At 54.3% G+C, this 17,282-nt stretch overlaps 2 protein-coding genes across 2 annotated transcripts in view; one reads left to right on the top strand and one right to left on the bottom strand.

Moving 5' to 3' along the window:
- ZMYND12 (zinc finger MYND-type containing 12) overlaps nucleotides 1–145 on the top strand; it is a gene marked incomplete at its 5' end in the record, with an annotated part of 7,770 nt that extends 7,625 nt beyond the window's left edge. Inside the window, one exon of the mRNA XM_040585688.1 lies at nucleotides 8–145. Coding sequence (XP_040441622.1) covers nucleotides 8–127 — 120 coding nt within the window. The remainder of the gene's footprint in view (nucleotides 1–7) is intronic.
- Nucleotides 146–2,483: 2,338 nt separating this feature from the next.
- On the bottom strand, nucleotides 2,484–15,605 carry SLC2A1 (solute carrier family 2 member 1). The gene is made up of 10 exons (XM_040587989.1): nucleotides 15,538–15,605; nucleotides 10,630–10,722; nucleotides 6,627–6,787; nucleotides 6,192–6,432; nucleotides 5,681–5,843; nucleotides 5,413–5,600; nucleotides 5,202–5,306; nucleotides 4,999–5,100; nucleotides 4,526–4,729; nucleotides 2,484–4,263 (listed from the first exon to the last, which is right to left on the bottom strand). The coding sequence occupies exons 1-10, from the start codon at nucleotides 15,553–15,555 to the stop codon at nucleotides 4,066–4,068; spliced, it is 1,473 nt and encodes a 490-aa protein (XP_040443923.1). The 5' UTR covers nucleotides 15,556–15,605; the 3' UTR covers nucleotides 2,484–4,065.
- Between the last annotated feature and the right edge of the window lie 1,677 nt (nucleotides 15,606–17,282).

Genomic DNA, 17,282 nt, shown 5'->3' with positions numbered 1-17,282 from the left:
CTTCCAGGCTCGTGAGGTGGGGGTGAAAGCCTTTGACCTGGTGAAACAACTGCCCCAACATGAGTCTCTGGAAACTATCGGTCATTTGTTAAAGTTGATTAACGCCAAGCTTCCCTGCGCAAAATAAAGAGCTCTCTCCACCAGAGGCAGGTGTTTGGCCGGGTTCTCTCTCTGGAGTGCTGAAAACCAAAGGTGTGACAAGCCGTGTGGGTCCTTCCCGCTGCTGCCAGCTTTCCAGATGTGTCCCTTTCTGCCTCAATGAGTCTCTGAAAATGAAACACTTTGGTACAAGTTAATTTTCCTGCCCTGCTCAACCTCGGTCACCTGTTAAGGGAAAATAGTGCGAGGGTGAGAAACCAAAAGCACAACCGACACGTGACGCGTAAATCGTTATCTAATGATTTATGAATAAGCAAACAGCCTCTTACGTCCTCACATTGTCTGTCCAGAAGCCGGGACCAGCCGACGTGTTTGTTACTGGTTTCCTCCTTTTGCCTTTCAGTGTGACGAGGGAGGAGCCGCCAGGGAGGGACGGGGGGGAAGGTCTTCGCCGCGCCCTAACGCGGGGCGAGGCTCAGGACCTGGTTGGGCTCCATCGGGTGCTGCACCTCGCTGCGGGGCCCCTCCATTTCCAAATCTCCCTGTTCTCTTTTTGCAGAGGTTTAGCGGGGTCTGGCGGCTCTGGGCACTGGGGAACTCCTTTGTTCCGCAGAACTTGTGCCCAGGAGGGGCCAGAACAGCATGAGGGGCTGTCAGCCGTCCTGAGGGGCAGGAGTGAAAGGCCAGCTAGCTCCTGTCCCAGCTTCCAGCCCAAAGGAGACATGGTTTCCTCACAGCTGGGAGCTTGCCAGGGTGCCCCATTAACTCTGACATCACCCTCAAGAGGAGGAGGTCCCTTGTGTCACCGCTTTCCCCTGGAGAGCAGGGAGACCGGCCGGGCAGGGGGGGCAGGAAGGCAAAGGGACATTGGGGAAGGGCTAGAGGGGACCCCAGGGGTGGGACACGGTGCGCTGAGCTCGGTTCAGCCACCGAAGCATGTGACAGCCTCGCACAGCTGGGAAAGAGGTCAAGGGAAACTTGCCCCGCTGCGAAGGTCTGGATTCAGCTGAGCTTTAAGCCTACGATTAAGTCTCATTTACTTCAGGAGGATTTATGAGTGCATTTAATTGCCTCGCTGAATTGGGATGGAGTCAAGTACGCTTCTAAACGCTTCGTCAAGCTGGGACCGGAGCAATTAGAAGGGATTGATGCTGCTGGGAAAGGGAAAGGCTCCACTCCAGCCCCGGTCTCGTTACACGGGGAGGGGTAGCGCTGGTCAGGGTGCACAAGGGGCCCCACCAGCAGCTGGGCTGGGGGGACGGGTGGGAGACCTCCCAGTACCAGGGGAGATGCTTGGGGATGGATGGGAGACATCTCAGTACCATGGGAGATGCTGGGGGACACATGGGAGACGTCCCAGTACCACGGGAGATGCTGGGGGATGGGTGAGAGACCTCTCAGTACCATGGGAGACCTCCCAGTACCACAGAAGATGCTGGGGAACATGTGGGAGATGTCCCAGTACCACAGGAGATGCTGGGGGACATGTAGAAGACCTCCCAATACCACAGGAGATGCTGGGGGATGCGTGGGAGACCTCCCAGTGCCATGGGAGATGCTGGGGGACACATCCAGCCTCATCGGGTCTCTCCACAGCTGGCACGACCACCGCCGCAGGGTGGGGGATGCCGGGGGGGACGCTGCAGCCGCTGGCACGGTGCCACGGGCGCAGAGGAATTGGGTCATCGCGGCTGGGGATTTGGAGCCGCGGGCGCGCGGGTGCCGTAATCCCTCGGGGCGCTGCACGATGTGCCCAGCCGGCTGCTCGCTGTCGCCGCTCCTGCCTGTTCGATGCCGTAGAAGACAGCGTGAAAATTAACTTTGCGTAGGGCCGAGCATCTCCAGGGGCTGGGCTGGAGATGTGAGCGTGGGCGAGAGAGCCTTGGGCTAACCAGGAATATTTCTGGGCAGCTTTGGAAGGTTTTGGAAGAGCCGGTTCCTTGACACACCGCCCCAGCGCGCGCACTCCGGGGTGAGGAGATGTTTCAATCAACAGCCAAGAGCCCGGAGTGACCAAGCTCAGCGCTTCGCTGCCCGGGACCGCTCAGACTTGCAGCTCTTGGCACCTGAATTCCAGGGAAAAAAACCAAAATCTGGGAAGAAGCAGCAGCCTCCAGCCCTGCCTCGCCCGGGCGCGCGGGGCAGCGGTTCAAGGGCGGCACAGGCCACTGCTGCAGCCGGGAGAGTCGGGCCCGTGGGGGCGAAGCCTCGCAGGGACACAAACCCCCCGGGGACCCGCCATCCCCGATTCCCATCGCGGCTTCCCACAGGATTCCCCCCTTCCCCACCCTGTTGCGGGAACGTGCCGGGCGTCGGGTCCCCGGGTGCGAAAGGACGAGGCGGCCGCGGTGGCGCAGGGGAAATAAAGGCACGGGAGCCAGTGGGCGGGGTCGCTGCATCCATTCTCCTTTATTGTTAGCACACCACACACCGTCCTCTTGGCACTTAGTAAATGTATTTGCTTTAAAAAACACACACACACGCGCGGGTGCCATGCTGTGCAGACGCCGCAAGTTTATCCCAGGGTCTTTTTTTTGTAATTTTTAGTAATTTATTTTTTTTTCCCCACCTACCTTTTATGTTAAGTGTGGTCAAATGTCATCACTTCCAAAAGAGACAAATAAATAAAAAATCTTAAAAAAACCCAAAACTATCTATAAAACACCGCCTGGGGCTTTGGGAATGTGCCAGGAGCTCCCACACCAGCTGCACTCGGGGAAATGCTTTTTTTTGTTTGGGTGGGGTTTTTTTTCCTCTTTTTCTTCAGTTTTGTTTGAAAAGGACAGGATTTCTCTTTATCTTTTGTTTTTTAATATACTCCAGCTTGAAATTCAGTGCAATAGATACAACTACAGTGCAGGGAATGAACTATACAAAAGTCATCCTAACCATGTACAAGCTTTTTTTTTTTGTCTTAGTCGCTATAGAAACTATACCTTTGCATCTGTACCTTTTTGTATACATTATACAGTGTGAATATACTCCGAGAATATTTACAGTACTTTGCTCATCAAATCAGAAACACTATAACTTAAACGTCTACTATTAACAACCATTGAACAAAAATATATATAATATAAATATCTTCCAGTCTATACACAGAGCAGGACATGGATGTATCCGCGTGCTGATGGATTTGGGGGAGCCGGGGGCGGGGGCAGTAGCAAGGGAGGGGGGTGCTGTAGTGTGCGGCTGCTGGTTGGCTCTGCCGGCGCTTCACCGTTGGGCAAATATTGCCGAGATTAAACCACAAAAAAAAAAAAAACAAAAACCAACAAAAAAACCGAAACAGAAAGAAAAATCACGGTCCCGCTCCTCTTCTCCCCTCCTGGCTGAAATTCAGGTGACGGAGATGAGAAGCCACCAGCAGAGCCGCTCTGCGGCGGGACAGTGACCTTCCCGCTCAGGTCCGCACGCTCCGTCCAGGAAATCCCCATCCCCGAACCCACCGGGGCTTGAAATCAATTAGACTGCTTTAAAAAACAACTCGTTTCTTGTTTTTCTTTTTAAAAAAAAAAAATCGTTCGTTTAGGTTTAGTCAATTTACATGATTTTTCTAAGATTAGAACCTTATAAAAAAAAAAAAGTTTCCAGCTTTAAAAACTTCCGCTACGTGATTTCTCGTTAAATAACCTATCGCGTCATTAAAAACAAGGGCACCGCCCTCCCGTGGCAGAGGCCGCATGGTTGGTTTTTAAAACGCCGACTGGCTTTGAAATCCTGGACGCGAAACCAGCTAAAAAAATAAAAACAAAACCCAACAAAATCATTCCTAGCAGGAAAAAATTAAAATAAAATAAAATAGGTCAGTCTGTCCACGTTAAACCAGTGGGGGAGTCTGGAAAAGGGGTGTAAGCGCAAGAGCCGGACCCCCCGCTCCCTCCTTCCCGGTTTCTGTACAAAGCGTTTTAAAAAATAACCCCCAAACTCAGGAGAGAAGGTGGGCGGCTGCAAGGCCGCGGCGGGTTAGACCTGCGAGTCGGCGCCCAAGCTGTGAAACTCATCCGGGGTTTTGTCGCTCTGGCTGGCTCCTCCCTGGCGGAAACCCGAGGCGATTTCGTCGAAGGTCCGACCCTTCGTCTCCGGCACCTTGAAGTAGGTGAAGATGAAGAAGAGGACTAGCAGCACCGTGAAGATGATGAAGACGTAGGAGCCGCAGAGTTGCTGGGAAGGAGGAAAGAGGAGGAGGAGGGGTGAGCACGTGGGGGGAGGTGGCGCTGGGAGCCGATGGGCAATGGCTAAAGGAGCATTCAGCGACCACCCGCCCCCCCGGCAGCTCGGGGCACCCTTCCAGCAAGCACCCCGAGTGGGAAGGGACCCGTAAGGATCGCCACGTCCCGCTGCTGCTCCTTCCCTCCCCCTTCCTCTGAGGGGTGCCCACCCCCGGTGTCCCCCCGGCTCGTGGCGAGCGGCAGTGGGTGATTACCGCGATGTACTGGAAGCCCATGCCCACGATGAAGTTCGAGGTCCAGTTGGAGAGCCCGGCGACAGCGAAGGCAGCGGGCCGAGGGCCCTGGCTGAACAGTTCGGCCACGATAAACCACGGGATGGGGCCTGGACCAATCTCGAAGAAGGCCACGAAGCCGAAGATGGCCACGATGCTGAGGTAGGACATCCAGGGCATTTGGTCCTAGTCCAAGGGAGAGAGAGAAGGGTGGTTCGGTGAGGGGGGACGCAGCACCCGGCCATCCCAGATGAGGAGACTCAAGCACGCACGGTGCTGTGGGGCTTCTCCATGTTGGAGACTGGATTTCTGGGACCTCGAAAGAGACATGGGCAGCGGGGACCGCTCAGCTGTCACCCTTAGGACAAGTCCTTCCTCCCCCAGGTGCCCCCAGCGAGGGGCAGCCGGCAGGACCTCCTCCTGGCCCAGCCGGCCTGTCAGCACCCACCGCTCACCAGCAGCGTCAGGGCGATGGTCATGAGCACCGCGCACCCTGCCATCCCTGCCAGGCCGATGAGGTGGAGCGTCCTGCGTCCAGCGCGTTCCACCACGAAGAGCTGTTGGATGGAGACACGCGCCTGTCAGCACATCCCCGGCACACAGGAAAGCCCGCGTCGCTCCACCTTCCCTGGTGAGAGCCTGGTGGGCCACAACTCACCGAAACGACTGTGAAAGCTGTATTGACCACGCCGGAGCCAATGGTGGCATAAACGGGCTGCTCCACACCCGACTTCTCAAAGATGCTGGTGGAGTAGTAGAAGACCTACAAAGAGCAGGGATGTGCCATGAGGAAAGGGTCTTGGAGCCAGCACGACGTGAGCTGTGGGTGAGCAGCTGACCCATGGCACCTAGCTGCCCCCAGAACTCACCGCATTGATTCCTGAGAGCTGCTGGGACAGCTGCAGGACGATGGCGATGAGGATGGGCTGGCGATACATGGGGGAACGGAAGAGCTCCATTATGGTGACCTTCTTCTCCCTCATCATTTGCCGGCTCTCCTCCTTCATCTCCTGGAGGTCGCTGCTGACGTCCGTCGTGCCCCTCAGCTTCTTGAGGACTGAGGGGAAGAGCTGGAGTCAGGAGCAGCTGAGGACCCTCCTGCGTGGTGGGACGAGCTTGGGGATGGGGATCACTCACCGCTCTTAGCTTTGTTCTCCTCGTTGCGGTTGATGAGGAGGAAGCGGGGGCTCTCAGGGGCAAAGGGCAAGATGATGCACTGCAGCAGGGCAGGGACGAAGATGAACCCCAGGAGCAGTGGCCAGAGCGAGTCGTTTCCCATGATCAAGTCCAAACCGAACACCTGAGGACAAGAGGGGTTGAGTCACCCTTCCCCAGCTCAAGTGAGACCCAACTCTGCTGTTCACAGGCTCGCTACAGGCTTGGACACCCATCAGAGGGGCACAGACAGATATGCTGCTTCCAGGTGGCCAACAGATGCCGTATCGTGCTGCTGCCCACCCCAAACCTCAAGATCTCACAGCATCCCTGCTCCCACTGAGCTCCAGGTCCATCCCTCTAGTCCCAGCTCCATCAGCCCAGCACAGGCAACACTCTGCGCTGCCACACAAAACCCCACCCCCTGTGGACCCTGACAAATGTCAGCACCAAAGATGGGGGAACCCCCTGCAGCCGGTTCTCTGGCACTCACCTGCGCGATGAGGATGCCCAAGACAATGCCGAGCTGGTGGAATGTTCCCAACGCGCCGCGCAGTGCAGTGGGGGACACCTCACCCACGTACATGGGCACAAAACCGGTGGTGAGGCCAGAGTAGAGGCCAATGATGAAGCGGCCAAGGATGAGCATCTCGAAGGAGAGAGCCATCTTGGAGAAGCCCATGAGGACGGCTGACACGAAGGCGAGAATGTTGGACATCAGCATGGAGTTGCGCCTGGGGAGGGAAGGGAGGAGCGTGGTGAGGACCAGGGGGGTCAGAGAGGGTGAAGGGGCATCAGGAGAACCCAAACAGCAGCTCTTGGCAGGAGGGAGGTGCCCAAAGCCACCCCCCTGGGATGCCGGGGTGGGGTGAGGCTGCACAACCCCCTCGTTGAGGTCTACCATGGGTCCACCACACTCTGTGCTCACCGTCCAAAGCGATTGACAAAGAGCCCCACGGAAAAGGATCCGATCATGCCTCCGACAGAGAAGATTGCGACGGAGAGGGACCAGAGTGTAGTGAGGGTGGCAGGGCTGATGGGCTCATCGTATCGGTACAGCCAGGTATGGTTGTAGAAGTCCTCAATCACCTGCAAAAGAGGGAGGAGAAAGGAAGCTGTGGGTTAAAACCATCTCCATTTCATCCGTGCCACCGGTGTCATGAATTGCCTGGCCTCAGCCCCGCCACCTACGGACCCTTGGCTGGCGAGCGCTGCTCACAAGACGATGCGTCACAGAGCCAGGAGCCGCCCAGCCGCCAGGCTGGTGGCTCAGCTCCAGGCCAAGGGAGGAAACCTGATGGGATGCACGGGGGATATGCAGCCAGACAGGTTCTGGGCTCGCCCTGCCGAGAGAGCGGCTTGGCATTGCCAAAACACCTCTTTCGCCTCACCAGGCGGCCACCGGGAGGTCATGCTCCTCCCAGGGCACAGGAGGTGGGAAGGGACACGCCTCCATCCCCAGAGAAACAACACAGAAGGGGAGACAGTGGAGCTGCTGGAGGAAGGTGAGGAAGACAGCAGGGTGATCCAGGCAGCTGATCGATTCCCATCCCCTTGGACACTCCCCTGAATTTAATTTCTAGGTTTTTTTCTGCAATACTTCCATAACGCAATACTTATAACACTATAATTCCGCAACACTTCCGCAACACTAACATCCAAGACAGGCACTCGTTTTTACACAGAACACCCTTTTTTATATATATATATTTATATAAATATATATATTAAAAAAATGTATTTTTAAAGCCAGCCCACTGCTGAAAAGCCTCGAGTAAAGTTATTTAAGGGTCACCCACCCCCAAACCCAAAAAGCAAAGGGCTTGGTAACATGCTGCTGGACATCAAGTGGCCCAAAGGCCTCACTGCCTCCAAGGGTTTTGCACATGCTGATTTAAGTGTTTGCACAATCACATTTGGTTTTCTAGTTTTTCCGTCATTTCAAGCACAAACAAGAGCCCCTGGCAGAGGCAGCGCAAGAAATACACCCTGTACTTCACTATTCATTTCAATAATGTAATTATTATTTTTAAGTTATTCCTTCTACAAAGCTCCTAAACTATTAGAATTTCAGTATTTAAGTGATCTCATTCGCTTCCTGCTTCACCTGGAGGTTTTGATGCTTTGGGGGCTTTTCCCTTCCTTTTCCTAACATCACCAAAATAGATTATTGATATTATTACTTGGAGAACCCAGGACTGGCCCAGGCTCCGGTAGGGGTAAGCAGGTCTTCGCACACACCCCACCAAACCTTGCAGCGCTCTAAATTCCTCCCTACTTTCCCAAAATTGCCAGCTCTCTCGCCTTGAGGCAGAAAAAAATTAATTCAAGCAACAGCAGACACCCCAGTGCCAGCTGAGCTACACTGGGCTGTGCCTCAGCTTATCAAAAAATAACACCCAAATACCCCCCTCCTGGCACCCGTTCCTCCTGCAAAAAAGGATGGATGGAAAAATCCACCATGAGCCAGTTGTTGGGAGAGGAGGAGATGAGAAATGAGTTTAAAGTGAGAAGCATGAAAAAAAATAATTGCCATTTCCCAAAAGCTGGGGGTTTTTTCCCCTTCTCTTCCCCTTCATTTCACTTCAGCCGAGTGTTTGCTACCAGCCCTCGCCCAGTTTCGGGCCGTTCCCTCCCCACATCACATCTGCAAACACCCCACAAACACCAAGCCGCTGTTTCAGCAGCAGGGAGGACTCTATTAAGAGGACCACAAAACCGGCGCTCAGCCCTCCACCTGAGAAAGGAGCCTTTCTGCAAGGCCGCCGGCCGCAGGGAGCGGCTGCCAGCAAACACTGCTGCACTTGCACTGCTGAGGCCAGGGGAATGATGCATCTCAGCCCTTCACCCCACTCCATACCCGTCCTGCACCCTGATGCATCCCCACGCCTGTGCCACACTGCGTCCCACTCCCAATCCTGCACCCCAACGCACCCTGATACATCCCCATCCTGCACCTCAGTGCACCCCAATGTATCCCCATCCCAGTCCTGTACCCTGACACATCCTGATGCATCCCAGTCCAGCACCCCAATGCATCCTGATGCATCCTGATCCCAATCCTGCACCCCAATTCATCCCCATCCAGCATCCTAACCCCAATCCTATGCCCCAGATTATCCTGATGCATCCTCATCCTGCACCCCGATGCATCCCCATCTCATCCCTACACACTGATGCAGTCCCATCCCAATGCATCCCCAATCCTGCACCCCAACACATCCCCAGACCCACGTCCCAACGTGTCTCCACCCTTAAATGTGGGAGGAACCCCCATGCCCAGAGCATCCTGCTACCCAGGACAATACTCACCCTGCCTCCCCTCACGCCCCCAACACAGGGCACCCCAAATCTGTTCCCCCATTAGTTCTGCACTCTAAACACAGCATCACTCGCTTGGGTGACTCGTCCCTAAAACACACAGCCCAGCCCTGGCCTAAGCTCCAAGGGTTTAATCCTAAAATGCACAAAGGAAACTGAGGCAACACCCATCGCGGGGGTATCCTGCTTTGCTGGGGGCTCTGCAGGAACCGGAGCTCAGTCCCCAATGCTCACGTCACCCAGGGCAGCATCTCCTGGGTCAGGAGAGGATGGAGTAAAGTCCTTCAGCCACAGGGAAACAACACACATCCTCGGGATGCGGGGCCGGGCTCCAATGCAGGTCAGTAATTACAGAGCTCCTGCTCCCCGCAGTGCCGGAGCTCAAGAGAAAACGAGGGCAGATGCCAGAAAGCAGCTCCTCAGCACGTTTCCAGGGATTTCCCAGCTCGCCACCGTTTCAAACGCTGCTCCTATCGCCTGTCTCCAGAGGAGGATGCTCACCGCCAGCCAAGTGGGAGTGTTACCAGCGCGCATCGGTCCAGGGGAAGGCGAGCACAGGTTAGGCTGTTTTAGCAGGGTGATGCTTTCAGCAGACGGATGCATGCACTGTGGCCGTGGGTACAAGCAGCAAGGGTGCTGGACAGGAGTCGCAGCCTCCACCCGCATGAAATCCTGCATGGGCCACTCATCGGGATTAAATACAATTTAATGCAATACTTCAAATAAAGACAATTTGCATCTTTTTTGTTCTTTCCATATGGGTGGGGTCCAGGAAGTTTTTGCATGGGGTCTTCTGTCCCACAAGGAGTTTTTTCAGCACTTGAGGCGAGATATTGCAGCCTGCTCCCTGGTAATGGGATTAATGCTCTTGCAGCGTGAATCCTGCCTTGGTGGCTTTGGGATGGTGAACCAGAGGCTGCAACGATGCTGAGGGACAGGCTCTGAGCTCCTGCAGCAGCAGCCAGACCCCAGTTTGTCCTTTGACACCTTACCCCAGCAGCCGAGCTTTACCCGGGGCACATCACAAGCCCCGCACGGGATTTCTGAGCTAACATTTCCAAGCCTTTAACTCCTCAAAAAGCCACATCATTCAGCGAAAGTCAAGTTTTTCAAGGCTTCCATGTACCTACCAGCCGCTGGAGAGTCCAGGCACTACACTAGGGGAAGGAGCAAACACCGCCTGCTCTCCACCCTCCTTCGCACACAGCCTGTCCCAGCTGACCATCTCCACCCCGGGACAAGGGGACGTCCTGCCTCCAACGCTCCGGGATGCAAAGCACCCACCCCAGCAGCCATTCCCCTGCTTCCAGATGACTCAAACCCTAATTAACTCCCAGACCTTTGCTAAAAGCCAAGGTTAAAAGTTACACTGGTCCCACTTGGAGAGCATCCTGCATGCGTTCCTGGGATTTTTCCCAGCAAAAACGCTAAGTAAGGAGGAAACTAATTCTCCCGGGAAGGCGGGAGCTAAATAACGGCCTTGCAAATCCCATTACAGGCATTAAGCTGCCTAGCGGGATGTACTATTTTAGCCCGGTTGGCAGCATATGCAGGTTTGTTTTCGGGCACAGGGGAGTGGAATTTTGCACAGCTGCTCGGCGCACGCTCACCTTTTGTGGGGCGTTGATGACACCAGTGTTGTAGCCAAACTGCAAAGAACCCAGCACCGCTCCTCCCACAGCGAGCATCAGGCGAGCAGTCATCTGCAGGAAAAGGGGGAAGAAAACAAAAAAGAGGGGTTAAACTTGAGGTCCCAGCTATGGCCCCCCCCCCCAGCAGAAAGGTTCCCCAGTGCCTCTCCCTGAAGAGCTGCAAAAGGAGGAGGGACGCTCATAAGGTTGCAAGCACAAATACACAGGATAAAAGAGAAAACTTGCTTTTTTTTATAGCATCCACATGGGCTAAGGGAAAAAAATACTAGTTTGGGGTTAAAAAAATACTGTTTGGGTATTCCATGATTATTTTGCCTCTGGCGTGGGGCGGGAGTTTTTATCTGGATTTGCAGGGTCCCCTCCGAGGGCTCCACGTGACACCCAGGCAGCATGCCAGCACAAGATGTTTTTGGGGACGCCACGGTGACGCTGCCGGTCAGCCGAGCGTTGTCCCAGCATCGGCATGAGGATGCCCCAGACAGCCACCACTAACAAAGTTTTTGCATCAGAGCCTAATTAACAGTCCCTAAGCAAAATCCCGGCTATTTGGCAAAGCCTTCACCCGCCTCCTCTTCCTCCCGCTTAAGCCAGAGTGACAATCAGAGCCTTGTTTAGGAGCAGGGTCAGGGCAGGCCAGTGCTTGGGCCACCTTCGTTAATGGCCCAATTATCCCAGGCAGGAGATTTTCCCAGTGCTCAGCTCCGAGAACCAGGATCCGACATTCCCGGTTAATCAGCTTTGGGATGGTCCACGTGAAATTTATAAGCCCCTTAATTTGGGGGGTGGGTTCTTCCCGGTTATCCAGGGAGACCAGTGCATTACCCCAACCCAGGGATGCTCTCCTGGCATCTCAGATTAATATTCCCAAGGGACTGGTGCTGGTCAGGCTCCACCTAAACACCCCCCCCTAAATCAGGAGGTCTGATTGCAAAGTACATACACACAAGAAAGGGGTATTTTCTTACTGTTTTCTTTTTTTTTTTTAATAAATACAAGTAAGCGCTGCTACTGACCTCCCCTCTCTGGCCAAACTGCCTCCCTCGGTGTTAAAGTTTGCAAGGAAAAAGCAACAGGGAATAAAGCCAGCCCCGTTAATGAAGCTCATTAATTAGGCTTGGCCCCAACACAACTAATCAGGGAGGTTTTGGCACTTGGTTTTGTTCAGTGATTCTGAATAAACCCACCCTGAGACAAAAATGTCCCACTTGGGAGGGCAAAAACAGGCTGGAAAGTTGCTGGCATCCCAGAAAAACAAGGAAAAAGCCCCCAAAAAATTCTAACTCCAACCTCATCCATCTGCTCACTGCTCTGCAAAACTGCAACAGGCAACATCAGGAATGCTGAAAGCAACCTGTGCTTGAATAAACGTTGTTTAAAAAAATTAGGGTTTTTAGTCTTTGGGTGGTTTTGGGGAACTTTTTTTTTATTTCAGGGTTCCTGTGGGGCTTTAGGGGGGGGTTCTTTCCTTTTTGGGGTAGTGATTTTTACTTCGCATCACTAAAGGCTGGGTCACCCACCCCGGAAAGCTGGGGCTGCAAGTGTGCAGGTGAGTCACGGCAGCACCATGCCACAGGGATAGGGATGCATCACGCCAGCATGACCTTTACTCCGGGAAGGTGGCAGGCAGTAACACCTCGTTGCTCCAACACCAGCCACGACCCCACAAAGAATTAAGTAAGAAAATTACTTTTTGAATTTGAACCTCTAGCAAAAAAAATAACAGAACAAAAAGAAGCCAAAACTTGTGGGTTTAACCTCTAGCAAAAAAACCCAAACTTTTATTTTTAACCTTTAGCAACAAAAAATCTTTATATTTTTAACTTTTAGCAAAATAAAAAAAAAAAAACACTTTTATTTTTATTAAACTCCAGCAGCCTCAAGAGGTGAAGGGAGAGAGTCAGTCGGAAGGCTGCTGGCGTTTCTGGAGGCTCTCCCCAGGCAGGGTCACTGTGATTCAGCTCCTCTCCCTCCCTTCTGGCTTCCCAGTTCCAAACACGCTGCCCGGCCCGATCCGGGAGCCTTTCAGCTTTAACCTCGCCATTAAAGGAGAGGCTTAAGATGGCGAGATGGGGGGGGAGGAAGAAAAAAAAAAAAAAAAGTTTATTTTTCAGGGCAGCCTTGCACGGGAAACTCCGGCTAAAATCCCATGCAGGGTCTTGGGCCTTTTTTTTTTTAACCAGCTTGCAGAAAGCAGCAGATTTTATTTAGAGTTCAGGGGAAAAGAAAAGAAAACCAAAATACTTCCCCTTCATGCTTTTGTGCACTAAGCTTATTTACAGCCTGGATATATCTAACACTTGTGGTTTTTTTCCCCTACTAACTCCTATACCTTATAGGAAGTTGAGTGCCACGCTTGTAATTTTCATAAATTTGTATTTAGTTTTTGCTGCTTCCTGCTTCCTTCATCACTCTATACACAGAGGTCTGGATGCTCAGAGGAGGGTTCAGCCTGCAGGGTGACAGCAGCACCCTCAAACCTGCAGCAGGCTGTGTCTGTCTTTACAATTTTTTGTAATATTTTTTTTTACCCTTTTGGTTTTGGTTTTTTTTTCCTCCACTGCAGAATTACAGGATGTTGCCTACCTCATGGAACAAGGAAATTAATAATCCCTTTAAAAATAATAACAACATTAACAAAAGCGTCCCAGGAGGGAGTCTCAAGAAAAAAATCCACATTTTAACAGAGCTCATAAAAATTAGCCACGCAGCCTTAACAAGCATCCAAAGGCTCAGTGCAAGAGGTCCCATCCTGGGCCAGGCTGGATGCAGCGGGCAATTGTGGGGAGGGGATGCAGCCTTACAACATCTTGCACACTTGTTTGCACACTTATGTACACTCGCTGGAGTGAAGACAACCAGATTCGGTCATTGCCTGCTGGCTCCCAGCCCAGGAAAAACTTACGCATCCACCGAGGGCCAGGTAAAACCTGCTCCTAAAGCCACGGTATGGGCCACAGCACCAGCATTTACCAACAGGAGGGCTTTTTTGCAGCCAAAACAAGGGGTAATACCAGCACCGTGGGGATCAGCCAAGATTTTGTTGGGGGATTATTGGTGTGGGAGAAAACTCAGGGTGAGGGGAAGTGGAGTCAGAGCAGCATTATTTCTTTTTTTTTTTTTTTCCCCCCTTAAAGGTCAGCTGGGGACGACGACATGATCCCTCTCAGTTTTGCAACCACAAGAGGTCTGCGACAAGCCCAGGAGATGTTTTTGCATGCAAAAGGCCAGAGCAGCCCAGCTCCGTGGGCAGAAAAGCACGTCCCACTTTAATAATATTAAATATTAAATTGAAGGGCGGAGGGGTAAGCTCGTCCCCCACCTCCCAGCACCCCCAGCATCCCTACCGCCAGCTGCTTGAATAAAAATCCTTTTCTTCCTTGCAAAACACGCTCCGGATTATAAGCGTCGCCCATCAGAGCGGAGCAAACTGTTCCTGCAGTTAACTACCCTTAAAAAAAAATGTAATTCTTTCTAACCCAAATTTATCGAATGGGGTAGTTAAGATGGAGAAGCAAAGGGAGCGCATCTCTGGCTCCATTTTGGTAGCCGGGAGTTAAGCCTGGCCGGCAGCGCATCGGATTTCTTCGTTATGAGAGCAAATTTCCTTCCAATTCCTCCCCCCATCGACGCGCTGCCGGCCGTCACGTTCCCAGCTCCCACCCCTAAACCCACACCTCGCCCAAAAAAAAAAAAAAAAAAAAGAAAAAAAATGGCGCTGGGGTAGAACTAGCTTTAAATAAAATAAGATAATATTTATATATAAAAGTTTAATTAAAAAAAACAGTATTCCCAATGCTCCAAAGCAGGGGACAGGGGGAATAAGGAGTTGTTTGCTGGGGAGAAAAATAAGACTAGTTGTTCCTCTAACATCTTTAATTGGAATAAAATTATTATTTTTGTTTTTAATTACACGTTGTCTGGCGCTTTGTACAGCCACGGAGCAAATTTTTTACTTCCTTCCCTGGAAAAAAAAAAAAAAAACACGAAAAAAAAAATATCCCTACATACTTGAGTATCTCCCAAAACACTCCCAGAAGGGAATATTGGGGGGGTGGGGGGGCCAGAATCCCCCAGGCAAGGCCGGGACAAGGAGAGCCCGGGGTCTAACGTTAACGACCCCCGTGCAATTTAACTCACCTTCCTCATTCTGGGCCCGATGTCGCATCGCTTTAACCCACCTCTAATATTATAAATCAATTTATGTAAAGGGGGTTTGCGGCGCTGGGAGGACTCGGCTGCTGCCGACGGGCCGACTGAGTTTAGATTACTTAATTAACTCATTGTGGGGGGGGGGGGGGGGGGGGGGGGCGGTAAACTGCTGTGGATTGCGTCCCGGTGGCGCAGAGGGCTGACACCGGGGTCGAACCGGCGGAGCCTCCGCACTGCCGGGGGGTCCCCCCGTATCACGCCAGCCCTGCACCCCCCTGTCGCCAAGCCGGCACCCCGGGGCCCTGCCTGCCTCCTCCTCACCCCCAAAGCGGGGCCAAAACCGCCTTGTTTTGGCGCTTTCCCCCGCACCTCAGGGGGCAGAGGAGCGCCTCACCCCGAACTCTCATCCCGGCGCGCTGTAAGGCGCGGAGGCTGCGCGACGGCTGTTTGGGGGGGGTTCTCTCTTGTTTCTGAGGTAAGTTTTTTTTAAAAAATGTTTATTTCGCCTGGCGCCGGCCACCCAAGCGTGTCCGCAGTGTGAGCTGTGCCCGACGGCTTCCGGGACCCCAAAAGCAGCCGGTTAACCCCAAACCCACCCACCGCCTGCTTCAGCCGGGGCCCCGCGGAACAGCTCGTCGTCCCGCCAGTTGTGTAACGCGGGGGAGGGGGCGGCGGGCGGGACGGGACGGCGGCGGATCCCCGGGGCGCTGCACTCACCTTGCTGCCGGTGTCCATGGCGGCGGCGGGGCGGCAGGGCGGGCGGGGCGGGCAGCACGGGGGAGGCGGCGGAGCGGCGCGCAGCGGAGCCGAGCGGTGACGCGCGGCCGCGGCGGGGGCATTGAAGCGGCTTAAGAGAGCGGGAGCGCAGGGAGCGCCCGGCGCCGCGGGGCGGCGGCGCCCATTGGGCCGTGCGGCGGGAGGGGGCGGGGCGAGGAGGGGGGCGGGGCGGGGGCGGGGCGGGGGCGCGCGGGGGGCGCGGTGGTGTGCGGGGAAGGGCGGAGCGCGTGTGGCTCCGCACGTGGGCCCGAGGGCGCGGGGGGGGGGGCGGGAGGGGGGGGGCTGGGTGTGCACGTGCGCCGGTGTGCAAGGGCGCGTGTGCGTGGGGCGGGTGTGCACGGGCGCGCGTGGGCCTGTGCGCCCGGGTTTGCACACGCGCGAGTGTGCCAGGGCGCCCCCGCGCATGCTTGCACACGCGTAAGCTGTGTGTGTGGCTGTGCCCGTCGCGCGTGAGTGTGCAAGGGCATCTGTGCGTGTGTGTGCACATGTGAGTGTGCCAGTGTGTGCGGCCGAGTGTGCCAGTGCATGTGCAGTTGTGTGCAAGTATGTGCACACACATGAGTAAGTGCACACGAGCAAGTGTGCAAGGGAACGCCTGCATGTGTTTGCATATGTGTGCGTGCAAACACATGCTTGCCCAGCTGGGTGGGTGGGTGAGCGTGCAAGTTTGCAGGGGTGTACACATGGCTGCATGCATGTGAATGTGCAAGGGTGTGTACAGGTGAGCATGCGAGTGTCTGTGTACCTTTGCACTTGTGCAAGTGAGCACAGCTGTGTGTGTGCACATGCAGGAGTGTATGTGGGGTTGTGCATGTGTGAGTGTGCATGCGTGTGTGTGCACACATATGAGTGTGCTAGTGTGTGCATGCCTGTACATGTGTGCCTCTGCATGCGCATGAGCATGCAACTGTGTGTGTGCACACGTGAGCAAGTGTGTCTCTATACATTGTGCCTCTGTGTTGAATAATGGGCCATAAATCAGTGTGCACACGTAAGCATGCGTGTTTGTGCATGTGCTTGCCTCCACATGTGCATGCAACCACTCGCACGTGCTCGCCCATCTGCATGGGCCTCCGCCTGTGTGAGCGCACACGTGTGCAAATCCACGGGCACACGCATGCAAGAGCTTCCCTGCAAAGACCTGGTGAGTACAGTGTGCAACAGCCGCCTGCAAGGCCCCCCCCCCTTGCACCAACCCCCTTTGCTGAGTGCAGCCCCTGGGGTCCCAGCTCCCCCCCCACCTCCATCCCCAGAAAATCCCCACACCTGGTGTAAAACACCCTGCAGCTGGTGCAATACTCCACACATGGTGCAAAACCCTGCACCCGGTGCAAAACATGCTGTAGTGGTGCAATACCCTGCACACGATGTGAAATCCCATGCGCAGGGTAAACCCCCCCACGTGGTGCAATACCCTGGTGCAAAACCCTGCACCCAACGCAATACCCTGCAGCCGGTGCAATACCCTGGTGCAAATTCTTGCACCTGGTGCCATACCCTGGTGCAAAACCCTGCACCCAATGCAACCAGCCCCAAGGCGCTGGGCTGGGTGGGAGCAAGCCGATTCTCCCCCCCCCCCGCTTTTCGCGGGGTGCCATGTGTTTTGGGGGGCAGACAGCAGGCAATCCAGTGGGAGAAGCAGCCAGGCAGGGGTTTCTGCACGTCCTGCACGTCCGCCAGCTCCT

The sequence above is a fragment of the Falco naumanni genome, chromosome 3 (assembly GCF_017639655.2).
Source record: "Falco naumanni isolate bFalNau1 chromosome 3, bFalNau1.pat, whole genome shotgun sequence".
NCBI lineage: Eukaryota > Metazoa > Chordata > Aves > Falconiformes > Falconidae > Falco > Falco naumanni.
This window is presented reverse-complemented; position numbering and strand designations above follow the sequence as displayed.

Coding starts and splice junctions, on each gene's coding strand:
- SLC2A1 (XM_040587989.1), bottom strand. Junction 6,788..10,629: donor TCATCAACGCCCCACAAAAG/GTGAGCGTGCGC, acceptor CCTCTTTTGCAG/GTGATTGAGGACTTCTACAA. Junction 4,730..4,998: donor CCATCGCCCTGACGCTGCTG/GTGAGCGGTGGG, acceptor CCCTTGGACTAG/GACCAAATGCCCTGGATGTC.